The 18,268-nt window shown below is 39.8% G+C and overlaps 1 protein-coding gene across 1 annotated transcript in view; it reads right to left on the bottom strand.

The window, feature by feature from the left end:
• Positions 1-18,268, bottom strand: part of POLQ (polymerase (DNA directed), theta) — a 55,808-nt gene that overhangs the window by 33,827 nt on the left and 3,713 nt on the right. The window contains 8 exon segments of the mRNA XM_009330291.1: positions 2,876-3,088; positions 4,205-4,351; positions 4,449-4,593; positions 6,519-6,738; positions 9,373-9,481; positions 13,965-14,121; positions 15,530-15,660; positions 16,732-16,914. Coding sequence (XP_009328566.1) covers positions 2,876-3,088; positions 4,205-4,351; positions 4,449-4,593; positions 6,519-6,738; positions 9,373-9,481; positions 13,965-14,121; positions 15,530-15,660; positions 16,732-16,914 — 1,305 coding nt within the window.

Below are 18,268 nucleotides of genomic sequence, written 5' to 3'. Positions count from 1 at the left end.
CTGGAACTATAATATACAGTGGCATCAATTTTTCTTCTGCTGAAAAGATTCTCAAAAGCAAGAGGAAAACATAAAAGCTGTACAGCACTTTGACAGTTTGTGTTAAGTCAATCAGCTTCCACTCCCAAAATGAAATAACACAGATACCGAAGTAATTCAGAAATTCAAAGTTATTAATTTAAGTAACTATGCATTCTCTGAACTTTCATATATGCATATATATACACACACACAAAAAAAATCTTAAGTATCCTGAACGGTTTCCACTGAAAGTACATCTAAATATACCTTACCTTAAAATTCTCTATCAGACATCGTTAAGTTAATCCCTAACTACTGAAATTTTGTGTGAGACTGAAAAGGTCCCAGGGCCATGAAACAAAAATAAAAATAATGGTCCAATTCCTTTAATAAGATAATAGTACAGACTACCCATGGAAAATGCAGTGGTCACATAAAGGAGATTTTTTTCAACAAAGCCATTACAGAGAAACTAGGTCCCTGGGAGACCTAGCTAGTTAGAAGCTTTGCCAGTTGGCACAGGATAAATGAATTATGGGTAGGACACGCTTGCCTTTGACTAAGAAGAGAGCATTAGATTTGGATTAGCTGGACAGTAAATATCATGATAGGTTTATGATAACTTGTTAATATTTAAGTGCACGTAGTCTGGACACCAAGGTAATTCTGGTAGTGGGTATCTTAGTAAGAGCCTAGGAATGTTAAGTTATGATAAAACCGTAGCCGTGGTAATGCTACAGGAATTAGCAAAGTCAGAGATAATGAAAACACAACTGCGCTTAAATTTAATGAACAGAATAAATACCACAAATGCAGTGTAGGCCAGTAACCGAATACAGCTTAAACATGATTACATAAATGAATTACAGGATGAAGGACATGCTCAGAGGATGTGTGAAACTTTTGACATGTGTTGACCATGTACTTTTGCCAGAGCCAAGAGTACAGAAGATAAACTGCCTGCAAGCATTGTTTTGTGAAAGCAAAGCTTATTTTGATTTTAGCAATAAAGAACGTTCACTCATTTCGTACTTGGGTTCTGATGTGACCTACAGTTCCCTCTGAAAACTTTGACTCTTCAGTGTGATAAATCTAACAGAAGATGGGTATCCACTTGGCTCTACATTATCTGAGTCATTCAAGACTTGGGGGAAACCCTTTCCCAAGATGCCACTGAGAACTTAAAGCCAATAACTGCAACCTAGCAAACAGTAAAAAAACAAACAAACAAACAAAAAAAAAAACACACTAAGCTGTTCTAAGATCCCTTATTGAACATTACAGATGAGAGGGGAAGTCTAGGTTAGCATCAGTCTAGACAAACACCAGACGACTCTGGCTATCTAGGCATAAAACTCCATTAAAAGCAAAAAAGGCCCTACTATATTTTTAGGTTTTATTCAACAATATCGACAGCTTTACCTATTTCACTTTGGGAACATGACAGTTTTGATGAATGCAAAAATAATGCAATTTCATTTTCTAAAATTATGTTTCTAAATTTCCATCAAATCAGAAAAAAAATTAAAAAAAAAAATCAAAACCTGAGACTATGTCCCCACTACAATGTTGGGGGAGAGGGAAAGGGAAGGAAATCAACCCAACAGCATTTATCTTCTGTCTGTCAGCTGAATTTCATATCCACATAAGGCATTTTTTCCAGCTGAAGTTGCTGTCCTCCAGTCTCCCTACTCTGTGAAAGACTAGCAGCTGGTAATGGAGCTTTATGTTCCCATCCAAAAGACTCTGTGGAGTGGAAAAAAATGGTACATTCATGAAGCTCATCAGCATAAAATCAACTGCTTAGTGTGCAAAACACAGTCACATCAGAACTGTCAAAAAAGGGTACTAATTACTGTAACTTGAAAGGGAAAAAAAAAAAAGAAACTTCAAGGAATAATGTAATTTTACACCTGCCAGCTACACTCAAGTGACAAAGTCTGGAAAACTGCAAAATACAGCATGCAGCTGCCCTTTTCTTTAACACACAGGGATAGGTCACAGACATATAGGTCATAAAATGCTCTGTTGCTATGCCACTCTGGCAAAAATAGAAAGTTAAATGTAAGAACAGTCTGCTTACATAGGGTTCCAGCAAGCACCAATCAAACCATTAGTAGGGCAAGTTCCACTTCCCGCTTTTGTTGAAGTTCTTATTTTCTACTGTTTATACTTGTATAATACAATTTTTCCGAATATCATCCATGAAGATAAATTTTCATTGCAAATTAAAATGACAGGATTATTTTGTTGAACAATAATCAGTGCCACTGTATGCATGAAGACACCATATTATCTATGAACTACTGTTCATATTTCCCTGTCTCTCTGTCACATTACTACATTCAAGATCCATAAAAGTTATGGTTAAGTTTAGTGGAAGTTTAATAAATCCAAATCAGAACTTCAGACAACAGACGAAGTTTGTCAAATCATGGTTGTAGACTTTAAACACAGTTCTTATATTTCAGGCCTGTCCAATGAGAGTTTACTGTAAATTTTCTCAGTTTACAGTCTCTTCTGAAACTGTAAACACTTCAGTAAACTGACCATGGATCACAGAATTCAGGCAAATGAACAGAGCCTTAAAAGCTAACACGAATTCAAAGGAGAAAATAGCCCATTCCTGAAGTAACTGACATGTAAATACCAAAGTAAGTCTCATGCAGTGAAAAGAATCCCCTGGGAATTACAATTTTTACTCCATTAATACCAAACAAATTCATCTTGATTAACTTAATCATACTGAATACCAAAGGAATTAATCATGATTTGTCACTAATTGCAAAGCACTGCCCTGGATTTAATCAGGTTAACACCGTTCTTAGAGAATGTTAATAAAGCCTCTGCTTACCCTCTGTGTCTACTCCTTTCCTGCCAGCCCTTCCAGCCATCTGCTTGTAAGTGAGAATGTCCAGCAGTTTGCCACCAAACATGGGAGTTCGTATAATTACTCGGCGCGCAGGCAAATTCACTCCAGACGAGAGCGTGGAGGTTGCTGCTAGGACTCTAATCAAGCCCTGGCGAAAGGCTCCTTCAATGATGTCCCGTTCATCAAAAGTAAGACCTGAGGAGAGACAACTGACTTTTAGCAAACCCAGTAATGGTGAGACTGCATTTAAGAGCTAATAACATTACTGTCAAGCAAGTGGAAGAACAAACAAACTTAATGAACATTTGCCATTCAGTGTTAAGGAACTAGAGTCGCAACACTACCTCAGTTAACTTCTTTTGAACCATAAGTGAAGCAAAATTTCACCATTAAGTTTTTTACCATTCAATTGACAGTAATAGTTATCAACTAGCTTTTCTAAGGTGCTTGTATGCATTGTAGCAAGATGAACAACTATTTACTACATATCTACATGCACTGCAAGTAAATAAATAAAGAAAGCAAAAAGAAGAAAACTGGATGTAACACACACAGTAGGGAACTAGGATTTAGTCATTTGCGATCCTGACCTTTCTTCATTATTTCCATTCTAGGTTACAGGTCTAATATGTATCTATCTTTCTACGTTTCCTTGAGGGCTTCAGGCCAATTTTATTCTTGAGAATAAATCCACACTTGAGAAATTTCTTGAGAAATCCACACTCTATAAGGATTTGGAATTATTCCCCCTACATATTCAATGCCATAGCTACTGTTCTCTCTTCCAGAGTCAGTCCTTTCTCTCAGTGGATCAACAGGTGACATACACTATTACCTACTTAAGTAAGAAATAAAAGATCTAGCCAGAAGTGTTCATGGCACATGCTCCTTTTATTTTTATTTTCATTGTTACACTTTTTCTATTTACTCCTCTATTTCGGTATTAAGTTGAGGAAAATTGCCCTGAAATACTCTGGCAGCTTTAGGGACAACTTGAAAATGCTTGGGCTGCAAATCAGCTAATTTTCCAGGCATTTCACAAAAAAAAAATTGAAGTTGTGTTTAAAAAGTTGCTGTTATCCAACATAACAGAAAGAAGATTTATCATAACAATTAGTGAATTAAAGTCCTCAGCCACAATAAAAGAATTTCAAGTTTACCTCTAACTGTGAGATTCTCGAAGCATTTTTAATTCAGTCATAAACTACAGAAGGCTTCAAAAAGCAACTGGTAAATTGTTGGTAACTACAGCAAAAAGAACCCATATGACTTGACCATTACAGAATTCAAGACCAAGATATTCAGGAATACCTGCATGATGAAATGCCACTCCCCATGGCAAAGTACGTTGGAGCACAGAGTCCAGGCCTGAGAGAGAACGCTTTAGCTGATCCAGAACCTCATTGATCCCTTCTCTGTCCACAACAACTGGGGAAAGGGCTGAGTTTTTTGCAGAACCTTGAGAGAGAAAATATTTTTATAGTTTCTACTAAAATTAATTTTCATTAAAGGCATTGTGCATACTAGAGTCTTCTATTAACTACTTTTCTCTTACTCTCAGCCTGTTGCAGACTGTAGAATTCCCTGGCAATGATGTCTGCCAGCTTCTCACACCAGTTCTTGGATGGACAGAAAAGCAGGACTGAATGGCCGTCACAAACAGTCTCATAGCACAGGCTCACAACATGGTCTTCATCTCCCTGAATTGAGACAAAGTATTTTCAATGCACTTTCACACTGAACGGTGTTTGTAAATGCTGTCATTCTTCTGTGTCACGGTAGGAATTTTCTACTTCAAGTCAGAAAGAGGAGCAAATGAAGAAGATGGAGCACTGTTAACTCAGTTTCTGTCTTGCTTTAGGAAGTCCAAGCACTAGTATGACCACATTGTTGAGGACAGCCCTAGACCTACCCATGAATAAATCTAAGGTTTTATGTCTTGCTTTCATAAATCTGTTTCTGAATGAAGGCCACACAGTGCACAAAAAAACACTGCAACCGCCATGTCGTGGCTAACAGCAGTGGGGAAGAACTAGGAGGAGCCCTGAGGGAAAACATCGCTCTACGGCAACTAAGGAAGACTTATCAATTAGGATGTTTGAACTAAAAGTGCGAGATGTAGTAGTCTGAGCATCCCCAATAAGATGCACCCAGCAAGCACTGCTGACCAAAGACTGTAAGTGTTCAGAGCACAGTGGAAGGCTTTTATGGATACTTATATGGATGTGCATGCAAAACCCTATTGTTTACAGCTTGCCTTTTTGGATTTAAGATCCTAAGAGAGTTTCTGTAACTGATCTGTTTTGCTTGGCTAAGCCAGATTCTCTTCCAACAAGCAGGCCAAAAGAGGAAGAGAAAAAAGGTGGGCGCACAGTGGGAAATAAAAAGCACTGAAATGCAAATGAAAACAGGGAAGCCATGGCAGGAACTGCATATACACATCAAAAGCTCGGTAAGGATTCAGCCAAATTCAGTGGTGAGGTCATCAAGTTCCCTTTCGTGGTCCAGTTTGAGGCACAAATCAGAAGTCTGAAGGTCCAGTGATGGACTTCAAGCTCAAGAGGATCACCTGGTCTTATAAAATAAGCCAACTCCCTTAAACTGTTGAGTCATAAGCCTAGTTCAGCTTTCGCTCTCACTTAATTTAGTACCTATCCAAAGCAACTACTTCAAAAAATAGCCAGAAAAGGAGATGCAACATCACCTTCTCAATATGAGCACATAAAAGCAAGTTTCCGGATATTCTTGTCACAAACATTTCCTTTTGTTTCTAGGATCCTTTTTCTTTGCTGTGCCACCATACTACTGACAACAGAATGTTTGTGCACAACGAGAACTGGGTGCAAAACATGCCAAAATATTGCTGGCATTCAGCCTGTATTGTCCAACTGCTACGCTAGTATTACACAAAGCAGTTGGAAGGACTGGGGAGAGAATTCACCTTTCAAAGACTTTACAGAAAAAGAACCTACAAGTAGGAAGTGCAAATTTTCCATTTCTACCCATTTGGTTCTTCCAAATCATTATAGTACATTACTCTTAAGTTTTCATATCCTTTTCAAGTGCGCAAAAAAAAATACTGATAACAGACAGAAGAATCAGGATGGACATCTGCCTTCTAATGACTGACAAAATTAGATCATTTAGCAGGTTAACATAACCAGATTCAATACCAGATTTTAATGCAAATATATTCTCCCAATGATTAATGCAAATTCCTTGGCCTAACCAGGAAATATTTACCTTCATTTATGAAAGTGAAGAAGATTCCAGGACGCAAGACAGGGTGGTGGGTCAGGGGAGAATCACACTCTTTATACTGTCACATGCTCAGAAACAAGATAGCTGCAAAGTCAACTTTGTTTTCAAGTCAGATTTAAGAAACTTCAAGAACTTCATGAGTGTGTGTTTTGTTTCGTTTTTTGTTTAAATCAGAAGATGACAAAAAAAAAATTTGTCCTTAGTTTGAGCATACAATCTATGAAGTAAACAATGAAGTTGGGAATGTCATCTATTTTAAAAAAAAAAAAAACAAAACACAAAACAAAACATACCAGTAGCTGTCTTTTTAACTTTAGCTGTACAAAACGTGTTAACCCAAAGCCACCGCTCAGAGTTTTGTTACCTTCAGTTGAAGCTTGGGCTGGAATTCTCGCACTAAATTCATGGAGGAGTCATAAATGTTGCTGCCAATTTTCACCCACTCCTTGAGGGGCACAGGGCGAAAATCCGTACAGTATAGCTCTGCATCTAACCATGAGGCTAAGAGTCCCAAGTTAGGGAGGGTAGCACTCATGCCTACTATCTGTATCCCAGCAAAACCAGGACCGGTCATCTTCGCTTGTCTGGAAGTGGTTAAAAGAAAATGCAAGTTAGTGACAACACAGGCTACTGTTCTGGAAAACAGCATTCAGAAAAACTAACTCAATCTACTTCCTTCCCGGGTCTAAAGTGCAAAGCTATTTTTTTCAACTTCTTGAAAAAGAAACAAGCTATACTCTACTTTTAGCAAACACAATGTCAGGTTACGGATTGATAACAAGATAATTCAACTTTTTATCATTTTAACCTAAACTTCCAGCTTCTTTAGGTAACAACAGCCATAACCTGACTGCATATTTGGAGAAACGGAAAACAAATAAATAAATCAACTATGTCCTTGCCATTAACAAAAACATGGAAATAAAGGAATGGTTCAGTCTCCACTGCAATCTTTCTAAGTTTAAATGCCTTAACTAAAACACTTCCATTGGTTTCAATTTCAGGACAAATAATACTAGACTGAGGTGTTCCTAGAGTTGGGAACCAAAGCCCTTAGTTCAGCAAAGAAGAAAGCAGCTTCAGTTCTCAAAGTGCTGAACAGCAGCTTCCACTGAAGGTAGTGAGAAGTAATGGACTCTTAAAGGACTTAAAAACACAAACCATTAATTTAGATATCCAAATGTATATTTTAACTCAGGCTTTTACATCCACACAATAGGGGGGTTTTTATGCTCCTAAACCTATGTTTAAAACTACTCATTTGCATTGCACTGAGCCATAAATTGAGACTTTAAAAAAGAAAAAGGCCTGACAAATCAATGTGAGCTCAGAAACAGCCTGAACCTTCTTAGAAGTTCCTGGTAACCCTGGCAAAGATAACACAGAGGAAATGAGACTACCCATAAGCTAGAGTAAAAAAGGGAAATAAGGAAGATGTGGAGAAGCAGACACTCTTATCCAAGCTCTTCAAGCATTTGCTAGTACAGCTCCCCATCTAGGTTGCAGATTTTCCCCTCGAAGCAACTTACTTTTGACCTTCAAGGATTAAAAAAAAACCCAAACAAACAGTTCCACAACACTCTCTTTGACTGGAGAGGAGAAAAATCTGCTGCAGAATTTTGGCTGGTTCTGCAAAAGCCTCACGGGGAAGCAAGGGCATCCACATTGGCAACAGCCACCAGAGAACACTCTCTTGGTGCAAAGACACAGCCTTACGCTTCAGTGGGACATCCCCCTAACCACCTAAAAAGTTCTTAAAAGCACTGCTCATTCTGATAACAGGTCAGGCTGGACAGTGTTTACAGAATTTAGGCAAAGTGGCTCCCATTAAATTAAAAAAAAAAAAGCACCACAGTCTTGGGAAGATGTTTGAGAGAAAAAGTGGTCTTCAAGTCCAGAAATCTCAAGTGGATTCCAAAACAAAAATAATGGCCGCCTCCTTCATGTAAGTGGTACAGGGAACCCCTGTCAACTTGACCATGACAGAGAGATGAAGGATCTGAGCCCCAGCACCTATATGGTGAAGGTTGAAGTATTGTGTATTCCCAGGACCATTCCTTGATGCATCTGTCCCTTTTTCCCTGGCAAATGTTTTCTCCTTCCTGCTTCTTCAATGCAAGGGAGGAAAGCAAGAGAGTGGTCCTGCCTCTGTGCTGCAGCTACACGATAAGCCAAGGTAAAAGGAGTGACAAAGCCATTCATGCTGCTCTGAAGTGTGCTGGCTTCCAGGACTTATGGGGAGAATACGAGAAAAAGTCGGGGGTGATTAGACCCAGAACATCACTGGATCCTGGAAATCAGGATGGGAATTACAGCCTAAAATGTCTGGTGGAGAGCCAATGTAGAAATGGCAGTTCCCCCAGCACTAAATAAGTAGTCTGTGCTTAGCCCAGCACTGGTACGACTCACAAGACAGGAAGCAGCAGAGAAAACTGGCAAAATCTGGCTTTTGGTGCTGAGAGAAGAGTCAAAATCAACTCTTCCCTTACTCACCAGTAAGGATTAAGAAGACCGACACACCATCTCCTCCATTTGCCTTTGTCTGTGTTCGGGCACTACGGAGCAGCTGGACAGTTTGGTGCTGGGATCTAGAGACCGAATTCCAAAAAGCCTCTAAAGCTGTTCTGAAACATTTAATCTGTTCCCCAGTGTCCAATCAGTTGTGCTAAAGGCAAGAAACCATCCAACTACTAGGCTATCGCATGTCATAAGCAAAACCGCAGATCACCCTGAGCAGAGCTAACTAAGCAGGATACCAGCACATCCTCTTAAGTCTTCTGATCAATTCACCATTGACAAGTTAACAGCATACCCACTCTTCCACAATACCTGAACATTTCAGTAGGATAAACATCCCATTCCATGAAACACTGAAAAATTAAGCAGGGCAAGTCCACTAGCAAAAACGTTAAATCCAAAGTTTTTAAAAAAATTTAAATAGGCTAAAAAAGGAAATGAAAGCTTCAACCTTATTTCTTTTCCTGAGAGAATGAATCCCATGGTAACACACAAATTGAAAACCATGAGGAAAAGAGGTTTTGACTACAACAGCAGGCCCCTGAGAGGTGGTATGATGAGACCTTAATAACCAAAGTAGTCTAGGTCATCACTCTCAGAAAAACCCTGGAGCTAACCCAAATTTCCAATCACCCAGAGAACAAAATATTTAGAGCCATCCATAATTTAGCATTAAAAGACAGACATCCTGGTCTACCCACCGTTTTGCAACCTTCTCTGTAACATATCTAACTTTGGCCAGAAGGAGTTCCAGCAGATATCCTCGATGAGAGTCTCCCACCATGTGCAACTCATCCACAACCACCACTCCTGATAAAGAGAAGCACTCAGGTTATATCTGACAAAACTCCAAACTAAGAACATATAGCCTTGATCCTTTCATATTCCACATGATGAACTGAAATTTATATTCACAAATCCAGCTGTGCTTACCAACACTGCTACTACAGCTTCCTTCTGTCACTGATTCTTCTGAGAGAGACAAATCATGACCAATGTCATAACATTTCACACCCCACACACACAATCAGCTTTTAAAAAAACAAAAATAAATAGGTTGAGTTGTTAGTCTGGCCACCACACAAAACAGTACTGCAGCATCTATTCTGTAACCTCTCTGCAAGTAAAAACCCCCAGGCCTCAAAATATCTGGAAAGGAACATTCCAGCACCCAAATGAGCTAGTCAAAAGCTTTGTTGACATCACTGTCTTAGTTAAAAACATTACTCTTTACTAATACAGTAATGTCAGGAAAAAAAAAACTACAGCAGATGTAATAACAGTGGCATAGCCTGCTTCCTATTATATCTTTTCTCACTAATCAAACCTGAATGAGCTCTACTATTTAGCTTTGGCTTTCTAATGAAAAAATCCTTACATGACTGCTCTGTTGTCATCTTACCTCCTGCAAATGACTTTTTAATCTATTAGCCACCTCCATCAAATTTGTAAGATGTATCGAAATACTGAAAAGAATAATACCTAAAAAGCTTTCCGAATATCAGCAGCTGAAGACAACAGACCAGATTAGGGTCTCCCCTGAGAAGAAAACATAGAGCCACTACAACTCAGCCACCCAGCACACCTCCTGCACACATCCCAACTAGCAGTAGTATGTACACTTTCTGGCCAGCTGACAGGGTCGCAGGGACATGGAAGAGGCTGAAGGAAGGTTGAAAAAAAAAAAAAAAAAAAAAAAAAAAAGCAAAGGTTAGTTCTGCTGCTGTGGTTTTTTTTTTTTCTTTGGTGCAACTATGTAATTTCTTCCTGGTGCAGCTAAAATAGCAGGAGCTTAAGGGCAAATGTGACCTTCCATTATCTGTTTCAATGCTATTTTTCCTTCTCGGTTTTTTTCTCTCCTTCCTACGTATGTTCCTTCTCTCTCCGTCTGTTTTCTCCCCCCTTCTCTTTCAAGCCACTTAAGTCAGAAAAGAGTGCTGCACTGCTTCATCAGCCTCTTTTACAAACTCCCACCCATCCAGCTCCTCTGTCTTCCTGTACTTCCTCTATTCTGTGCTCGCTTATAAAAATGGTAATTCGTCGGTCACCAAATAGATATTTATTCAGCTACCAGAAAAAGCTTCTTCCTGCTTCCCCGTACAACAGTCTGTCTGAATTCTTCCAGCAGCTGAGACAGGACAGTGTAATCAGATATATACCAAAGTAAAATTCATACAAGTTACCTTTCCAGTCTTTGTGCCAAGCAGCAGCACATTTGGCTTCCTAAAATGAAGCATAGAACACTAGTGGTACCTACAGGCCAAAGCACAGGGAATGCCACTATTTGTTGTATGGGCCACTTGTTCTATACCTTCTGCTGCTACTCCACTATAATAAATATTCAAACCCATGCTAAACCTGTGTACTCTATTACCCTGGCAGTCTGCAAGCTGGTGAAACCTGACTGCCACACATGCACAGTGCTCTCCTCTATTCAGGCTGTACTCGGAACACACCCACTGGGATAACACAGCAGAAGCAATCAGGCAACCAGTATTTTGCACAAAGCTATCCTCATCTTAAAATGGAATTGCAACCAAGGAGGACTACAGGTCCCAGAATGCAATGGTATTTTCTACTCAACAACAAGCTGAGGCACACAAGTGGGGCCAGAAGTTCATCATACTGCATTGCTACTGAAAATGAGGCTAGCCTTAGTCTCCTCTTTCTGTCTGCAAATTAGGTGTGTCCCTAGAAGACTGCTGAAAAAAAACTACTAAAAAGTACCTGAGGGCTATCATACATGTTTACTGTAGAATAACTAGGCTGCTTTAAGTCCACATCCTGTTTAAAACTAAAAAGTTCTGAATGACAGGCAGGGAGGATTTGATTTAAAAAAAAAAAAAAATAGTAATTTTTTTAATTTCAAGTTTAAATTAAGAAAAGAAACAAGTATCACAACAGCACATTACAAATCCATTCCCAGCTGACACGTTGAGAAGGCAGCAGATTCTTCTCTAATCCACTTTCCTAAAAATTTCTTTAGCATCAGTGTCAAGAGGCTGAACAACAAGAGGAATATCATCTCCTGTGTACCTGGATGTTCAAAACTGACATACATTATATAATAATTAGCAACACAAAATTGCTTTTAACTGCTTCATACAGCAAAGAGAGCTCTGCCAGGCAGAGGATTTGAGTTTCTCTCAACAATTTCCAAAGGCAACATGAGCTATCAGCAGGGGTTTGACATCAACAAAAGGAACAGCTCAAGCTTGAGATGGAATCCAGCCAGAATTGCAGTCATCTCCCAGTAACTCATCTCAAAAGATAACACACCCTCATTATGAGGTGGTCTAAATTTAGAATTAATTAGAAGACGAGGTACAATCTTGCAGTTTCAGACCAGCTTGTTTTATGTGACAATTACACTGGCATTTTCAGCTCATGCCCATATTTTGCAGTTTTTACGAAAATTTGTCTCCAAACAGAAAATTTGTCAATTTCTTAGAGATTATTTTTAAACTCAAATTTAATTTTAAAATTAATTTCAAATAAGCATATAAAGAGAAAAAAAATGTTACCCTTATTTCAGTTATACAGTCATATTGGGGCACAAGGGAAACAGAGGGTTGCAGCAGAGGTGTTTTCAAATGGTGAAAGAAAAACATCATGCTTTAAGGAGGTATCGGTGTTGAGGACACATATTCAAACTCAAATCTTGTAATCACTTGGCTGGTTATACTTATATGACTCTTTTCAGGTACATTCATCTTAGAGAGCACAACAAAATGCAGGGATGGAATGGAGGTACCAACCAAAGGGATTTGGCATATGTCTAGCTTCTGAAAGATGATATCACTAAACAATACATTTTAGTATACCGAGTATGCTTCCAAGGCACCCAAGCCAACATAAACATGGACATCATGACCCCACTCTCTGCCTTACGCTGGCAGTACAGCTAGTACGGTGTGGTGACCTAGGATCAAACTAACCCTATTTAAAACAAACAAAAAAACCTTAAACTAAGTAGCCATATATTGAAATAACTAACTGCATGATCACCAGTTCTCTTGCAAGGGAAGGGATGAAAATATTCATTGAAGAATCAGGCTGGACTGCAGGAGCCTCAATTCAAATGAGCTTAAAATGCTGCACAACCACGGTCATCCACTCATCTTCCAGCCCACTGGCAGTCTAAAGCATTCATGGTGATCCAGCCCCTATAGATCCAGGTGTGACTGTGTTATCCCATGATCCCACACTCTGACAAAACCTGCAAGGCTTTATTTCCTTTATTCTCTCTTGTGTTTAAAAAACTCCTCTGGCATACAATGCTGCAGAAAATTAGGACACCAGATGCACATGGAACAGCAGTTTCATAGGTGGAGGTCTCAGAGCAGTTTGATACTCTTTTTTTGTTTTCCAATTTTTATATTTTAAAAGTTTTTTTTATATTTTTTTAAAAAACTTTAAAAGTTTTTTTATATTTTAAAAGTTTTCCAATTTTTATATTCTTAAAATAGCGACCAGCTATGTTACAGGCCAGAGTGAAGATGGGAGGGATTACTGTATAAAATATAACTGGGTATAGCTTTATTGAGGAGGGAAACAGAGAGAAGAACAATCTTCTGATTGGACTGGGAAAACACGTCTCTCTCCAAGTGTGCACTAGAAACATAGGGCTTCTTCAGGTTTTATATCTCCTCCCAAACACTAAATGAATACCACCATTATCTAGTGGCCATTAGGGCCATGGTGACCCAGAAGTCTACGTTACAAGGACAGAGGGCTTTTGAGCAATCTACAAGAGAGAAATGAATGTCACAGCCCTCCTAGTCACCATGCCTACCCAGAGGAGCTCTATGTATTCATTCCACTTATCTGGACCCAGATGAGCACCAAACACAATTCCTTCTCTTCCTTGAGCTAAGTGAAGATAAACCATGGATGCTATATGTACACAATCTCTGTCCCAAGCAAACGAACATACACACATACATTCTTGAACTCAAACACATCCCAGACCTTTAATTCAATTTCATTAATTAGAAGACATTTTCTAGCTATGGGAATCACTGCTCATTGCACCTAATCACTGTCCATGGATTGTCATCAATGTCAGACAAACTAAAACCTGCAGCTTCTACCTACTCACCCCAGCACTGAGCTACATAGAATAGTCCTGACTGCCTTCCTAAATCCAAATCAGAGGTGCTCTGGAGGAAGAAAAATTGCTCAGTTTTCCTACATGGCATCTGTCACATACAGAACTGAGCAAATACAAAGTATCCCATGATTTCACATGTACTCAGAGCATGTAATAACCCTCATCCCCTTAGTAATTTACCCAGTGAGTCCATTTTGTTTTCTTCTATTAGTCTATTGATTAGACCGTTGGCTTTCTCAATGGTGCAGACAGCAACATCCAGGCCAGAGAAACGTCCAGCAGGAGACATGCTTCCCATGTAGCCTTCAACCCTCACATCCACCTCCTGAAACAGGGCCTGTTTTTCAAGGATACAGAATGTCATGCCAAGGTTGCAACTGAATTCTGACCAATGCCTGCTGGAATCACATAAAAGCCCACATCCTGCAACCACAATTTCTAGTACTTATAATGCCAACTAATCAGATTAAAGCCATAGCTCAGCCAGTTACTGCTACCTTTTTTTTTCACTGCCATTTTTTATTTCCAAAGCAGAAGCCACACAGTACACATTACAGGATAAAGTGTACATAACTGAGTAAGAGATGGGGACAGCTGCTTTGTATAAAAACATTTACTATTAAGAAGGTTAGAGAACACACAGTGCAACAGCTTATACTACCAGTGGGTTATGTACAAAGAAGCCTTGCTCCTGAGAAATCTGGGGCAAAAGCCAAATGTGGGACCCCAAACACAAAGATATCACATCTCCCAGCTGAAAGTCAAGAAACGACGATTCCTTTTCTTCCACGGCTTATTATTGCAGTGCCAAATCTTTGGCACATTACACGCTGTGTTAACAAAAGGTACAAATGTTTGAACCAGATGGGTAGGATACCATATGATTTCAAGCAAGTGCAGCTACAGCCAAACCTTAGGCTAGGAGTAGTAGAACACAGCACCGATAATCCTCCAGCTTTACAAGATTAAAGCAAAAGCTGTCTCCCTTATCAATCACTACAAAGTAGCTTTTGCACTCACTTTGTAACATCTCCCAGCAATTTGCAAGGTTAAGATACCATCTCAGTTTACTAACACCCAAAATGTCTTAAATATCAGAAACTATAACAAAAATGCCTGCTGGTTTTGTATTTGTTTTTAGTAATTGTTGTTACTTTGACATACTAGTTAATGGAAACAATATTTTATATGAAAGTCTTTCAAGAAAAAATGTTTTTGTTTTAAAAAGACTGTTCCCACTGCAATTCTGTTTTTAAATAGCTGGGGTGAGGAAGCCATGACATAACCACATTCTCTCAGAACATATTTTTAGCAAAGTCAAAGTGAAATCAAAGGCACAAAATTCTGGTGGAACACCCCACAGAAAGCTAAAATAAAAAGATCCTTTCTGATAATGTTGACACCTTCCCTTTGTAGATTTTCAGACACAATCTGAAAATTGCTTTAAAGTTTGTATATTACAAAATCTGTGAATAAATGCAAGTAACAATGCTTTAAAAGTCAAAGCTGAAATAAAATGTTTTAATCAAATCCTTAACATTTTTCCAAGTTTCCCTTTTTGGCTAAAACTTTCTTTTTTTTATCTCCAATTTCAAACAAGAGCAAATTTTAAATTATCTACAAACCCTTTCTGAAAAAACTCTGCAATTTTTTTTTCCTGAAATCCATGCAAAAACTTCTGACTGTTTAAAAAATGTGACCGACCAACTACAACCCACAAATTTACCTCCCTGAATGCTACTTACCTGCAGATAACATTTTTTCTCCTTGGCCACAGAGACAAAGGGAAGGATGAGAAGAGCTTTCTTACGAGTCTCCAGGACTCGCTTCAAAATAAGCAATTCTGCAACAAGAGTCTTTCCAGCACTGGTAGGAGCTGGGAAAAAAAAAGTTGTTTTTTTTTAAATTAATTTTTAAAGTTTAAAAAAAAATAATCTAAGGAACAAGCATCATAAAGCTAGCATAGAAAGCAGTTACTGGAGAACTTGGGGCAGGGCTTTTCAACTGATGCCCCTCTCCCACACCCACTCCCACAGTTGAACCCCATAATGGGTCACGACGACTGCAAAGCATTTCTTTTCTAGCCTCTTCCATCATGCTACCAAGGCTTGTGTTCTCATCTCTGCCCCAGAAGCAAGAGCAGCTCAGAGATAAGCAAGGGGGAAAAAAACCCAACCAAACAAAAAAACCCACTACAGTCTCTTGGTTGGACAGGAGAGCTCAGCCACCACCTTATGACCTAGCCCATACATATATTAATCCCTCCTGTTTGGCAAGCATTGCTGTTTGCCATCTATCATCCACAGAAAACTGAGGAGGAGATGCCACATAGCAGAGCACAGCCATTACCCAGCAATCAGGCCCAAAGTCTTCTGGAACCAAATAAAACTCAAATCCAAGCCTAAGAAAATCACCCGCCCTTCTTCTAAGTTCTTCATCCTCACAGTGCTGCTCTGGGACCTTCTTCCAATGGAGAGTAGACACCCAAGTTGTCATTTCCCACAGATTTCTACTCCACCCGTCCTACTTCTCCTTCTGCACCCTCCCCCATACATTATGTGAAGAGAAATGATAAGGGACTGAAAAAATTAGACAGTAAATAAAAATTTGAAAAGTACTTATATCTAACATTGTTTTTATCATTCAGTTCCTGGTTGACATAGTCTGTAATAAAAAAGAGAGAGTCATCATTAACTGACTCCTAATTATCAGTTTGTAAAGGAACATTACAGAGAAAATGGTGAAAAAAGTCTCCTCACATCTGGAAAGGAGTCCATCAAGCTGGGTCTGAGGTACAGTGATAGGACAAATCTTAAGGGGGTCTCTCCAGAAAACAGAGGATCTTGACCTTTTTATCTGCCAGATTAGCACCCTTCAGCACCAATATGTTCTTGTAAATGGCACTGGGAAAGTTAGGGGGGACTGGTTTTGTCAGATGTTTGCATACCTGAGTAAACTAGGTTCTTCCCTTCCAGAACTTGTCCGAGCATTAGGCATTCTGCTTGCCATTCAAACATCTGTACTACTCCCAGACTGTGGTATTTCTCCAGAACTGCCTTGGGAAGACCCCAGCTTGCAAGGAGCAACTTGTCTGCTTGGTCTTCAGGAACACTTAACTGCTGATATTGCCCTTTGGGAGAAGAAAATAAAAAAATTAAAAAGTCAAGCATCATCTTTGAATTGGAGGTCGCTTAGGTTATATACATAAAGGTCAAACTTCTCTACAAGCTCCTGTATTATAAGAAAAGGTAACAAGAAACTATCTTCCCTATATTTTTCAGTATTTCCTATGGATGTTTCACCATTCTTCTTATTTCCTGACATTTTTTCAGTTTTTCCTCCTATAAGGTTTTCCACATTCAAATAATTTCTTTATCAAACTCTCGCTCTGATATTTGCTTTTGAGACACAGCAGCCGTTACCAAAGACATACTCAAACAGAGAGTTTCAGCACTGATTAATATAACAGCATTACAATGTATTTGCCATTTCATCCTTATCCAGACTGTTTCCTTTTTAAATTATTGCTACAGAGACTTCAGTAATCCTCACAGATTACAGAACCGCCCAATCTTTTTTTCTTGCTTTACGGATGAATTAAAAAAACAACATAAACCAAACAAGCAGCTCAAGCTACTCTGCACTATGTGTGTTACTCCAGTTTATCAACACTGGTTAGTATCTTTACCACACTGTCAGTTCCTCTGACCAGGGGAGGTCCTGGACGACTGGAGGCTGGCCAATGTGATGCCCATCTACAAGAAGGGCCAGAAGGAGAATCCGGGGAACTACAGGCCTGTCAGCCTGACCTCGGTGCCGGGAAAGATTATGGAGCGGTTCGTCTTGAGGGCGCTCACAAGGCAGGTGCGGGACAACCAGGGGATCAGGCCCAGCCAGCACGGGTTCATGAAAGGCAGGTCCTGCTTGACCAACCTGATCTCCTTCTATGACCAGGTGACCCGCCTAGTGGATGAGGGAAAGGCTGTGGATGTGGTCTACCTGGACTTCAGTAAGGCCTTTGACACCGTCTCCCACAGCATTCTCCTAGAGAAGCTGGCGGCTCACGGCTTAGACAGGTGTACTCTGCGCTGGGTAAAAAACTGGCTGGACGGCCGGGCCCAGAGAGTTGTGGTGAATGGAGTTAATCCAGTTGGCGGCCGGTCACGAGCGGTGTTCCCCAGGGCTCAGTATTGGGGCCAGTTCTGTTTAATATCTTTATCAATGATCTGGATGAGGGGATCGAGTGCACCCTCAGTAAGTTTGCAGACGACACCAAGTTGGGCGGCAGTGTTGATCTGCTCGAGGGTAGGAAGGCTCTGCAGAGGGACCTGGACAGGCTGGATCGATGGGCCCAGGCCAACTGTATGAGCTTCAACAAGGCCAAGTGCCGGGTCCTGCACTTTGGCCACAACAACCCCATGCAGCGCTACAGGCTTGGGGAAGAGTGGCTGGAAAGCTGCCTGGCGGAAAAGGACCTGGGGGTG

The sequence above is a fragment of the Pygoscelis adeliae genome, unplaced genomic scaffold, assembly GCF_000699105.1.
Source record: "Pygoscelis adeliae isolate BGI_AS28 unplaced genomic scaffold, ASM69910v1 Scaffold120, whole genome shotgun sequence".
Taxonomy (NCBI): Eukaryota; Metazoa; Chordata; class Aves; order Sphenisciformes; family Spheniscidae; genus Pygoscelis; species Pygoscelis adeliae.
Note: the sequence above shows the minus strand (reverse complement) of the source record. Positions and strands in the feature narration are given on the sequence as shown.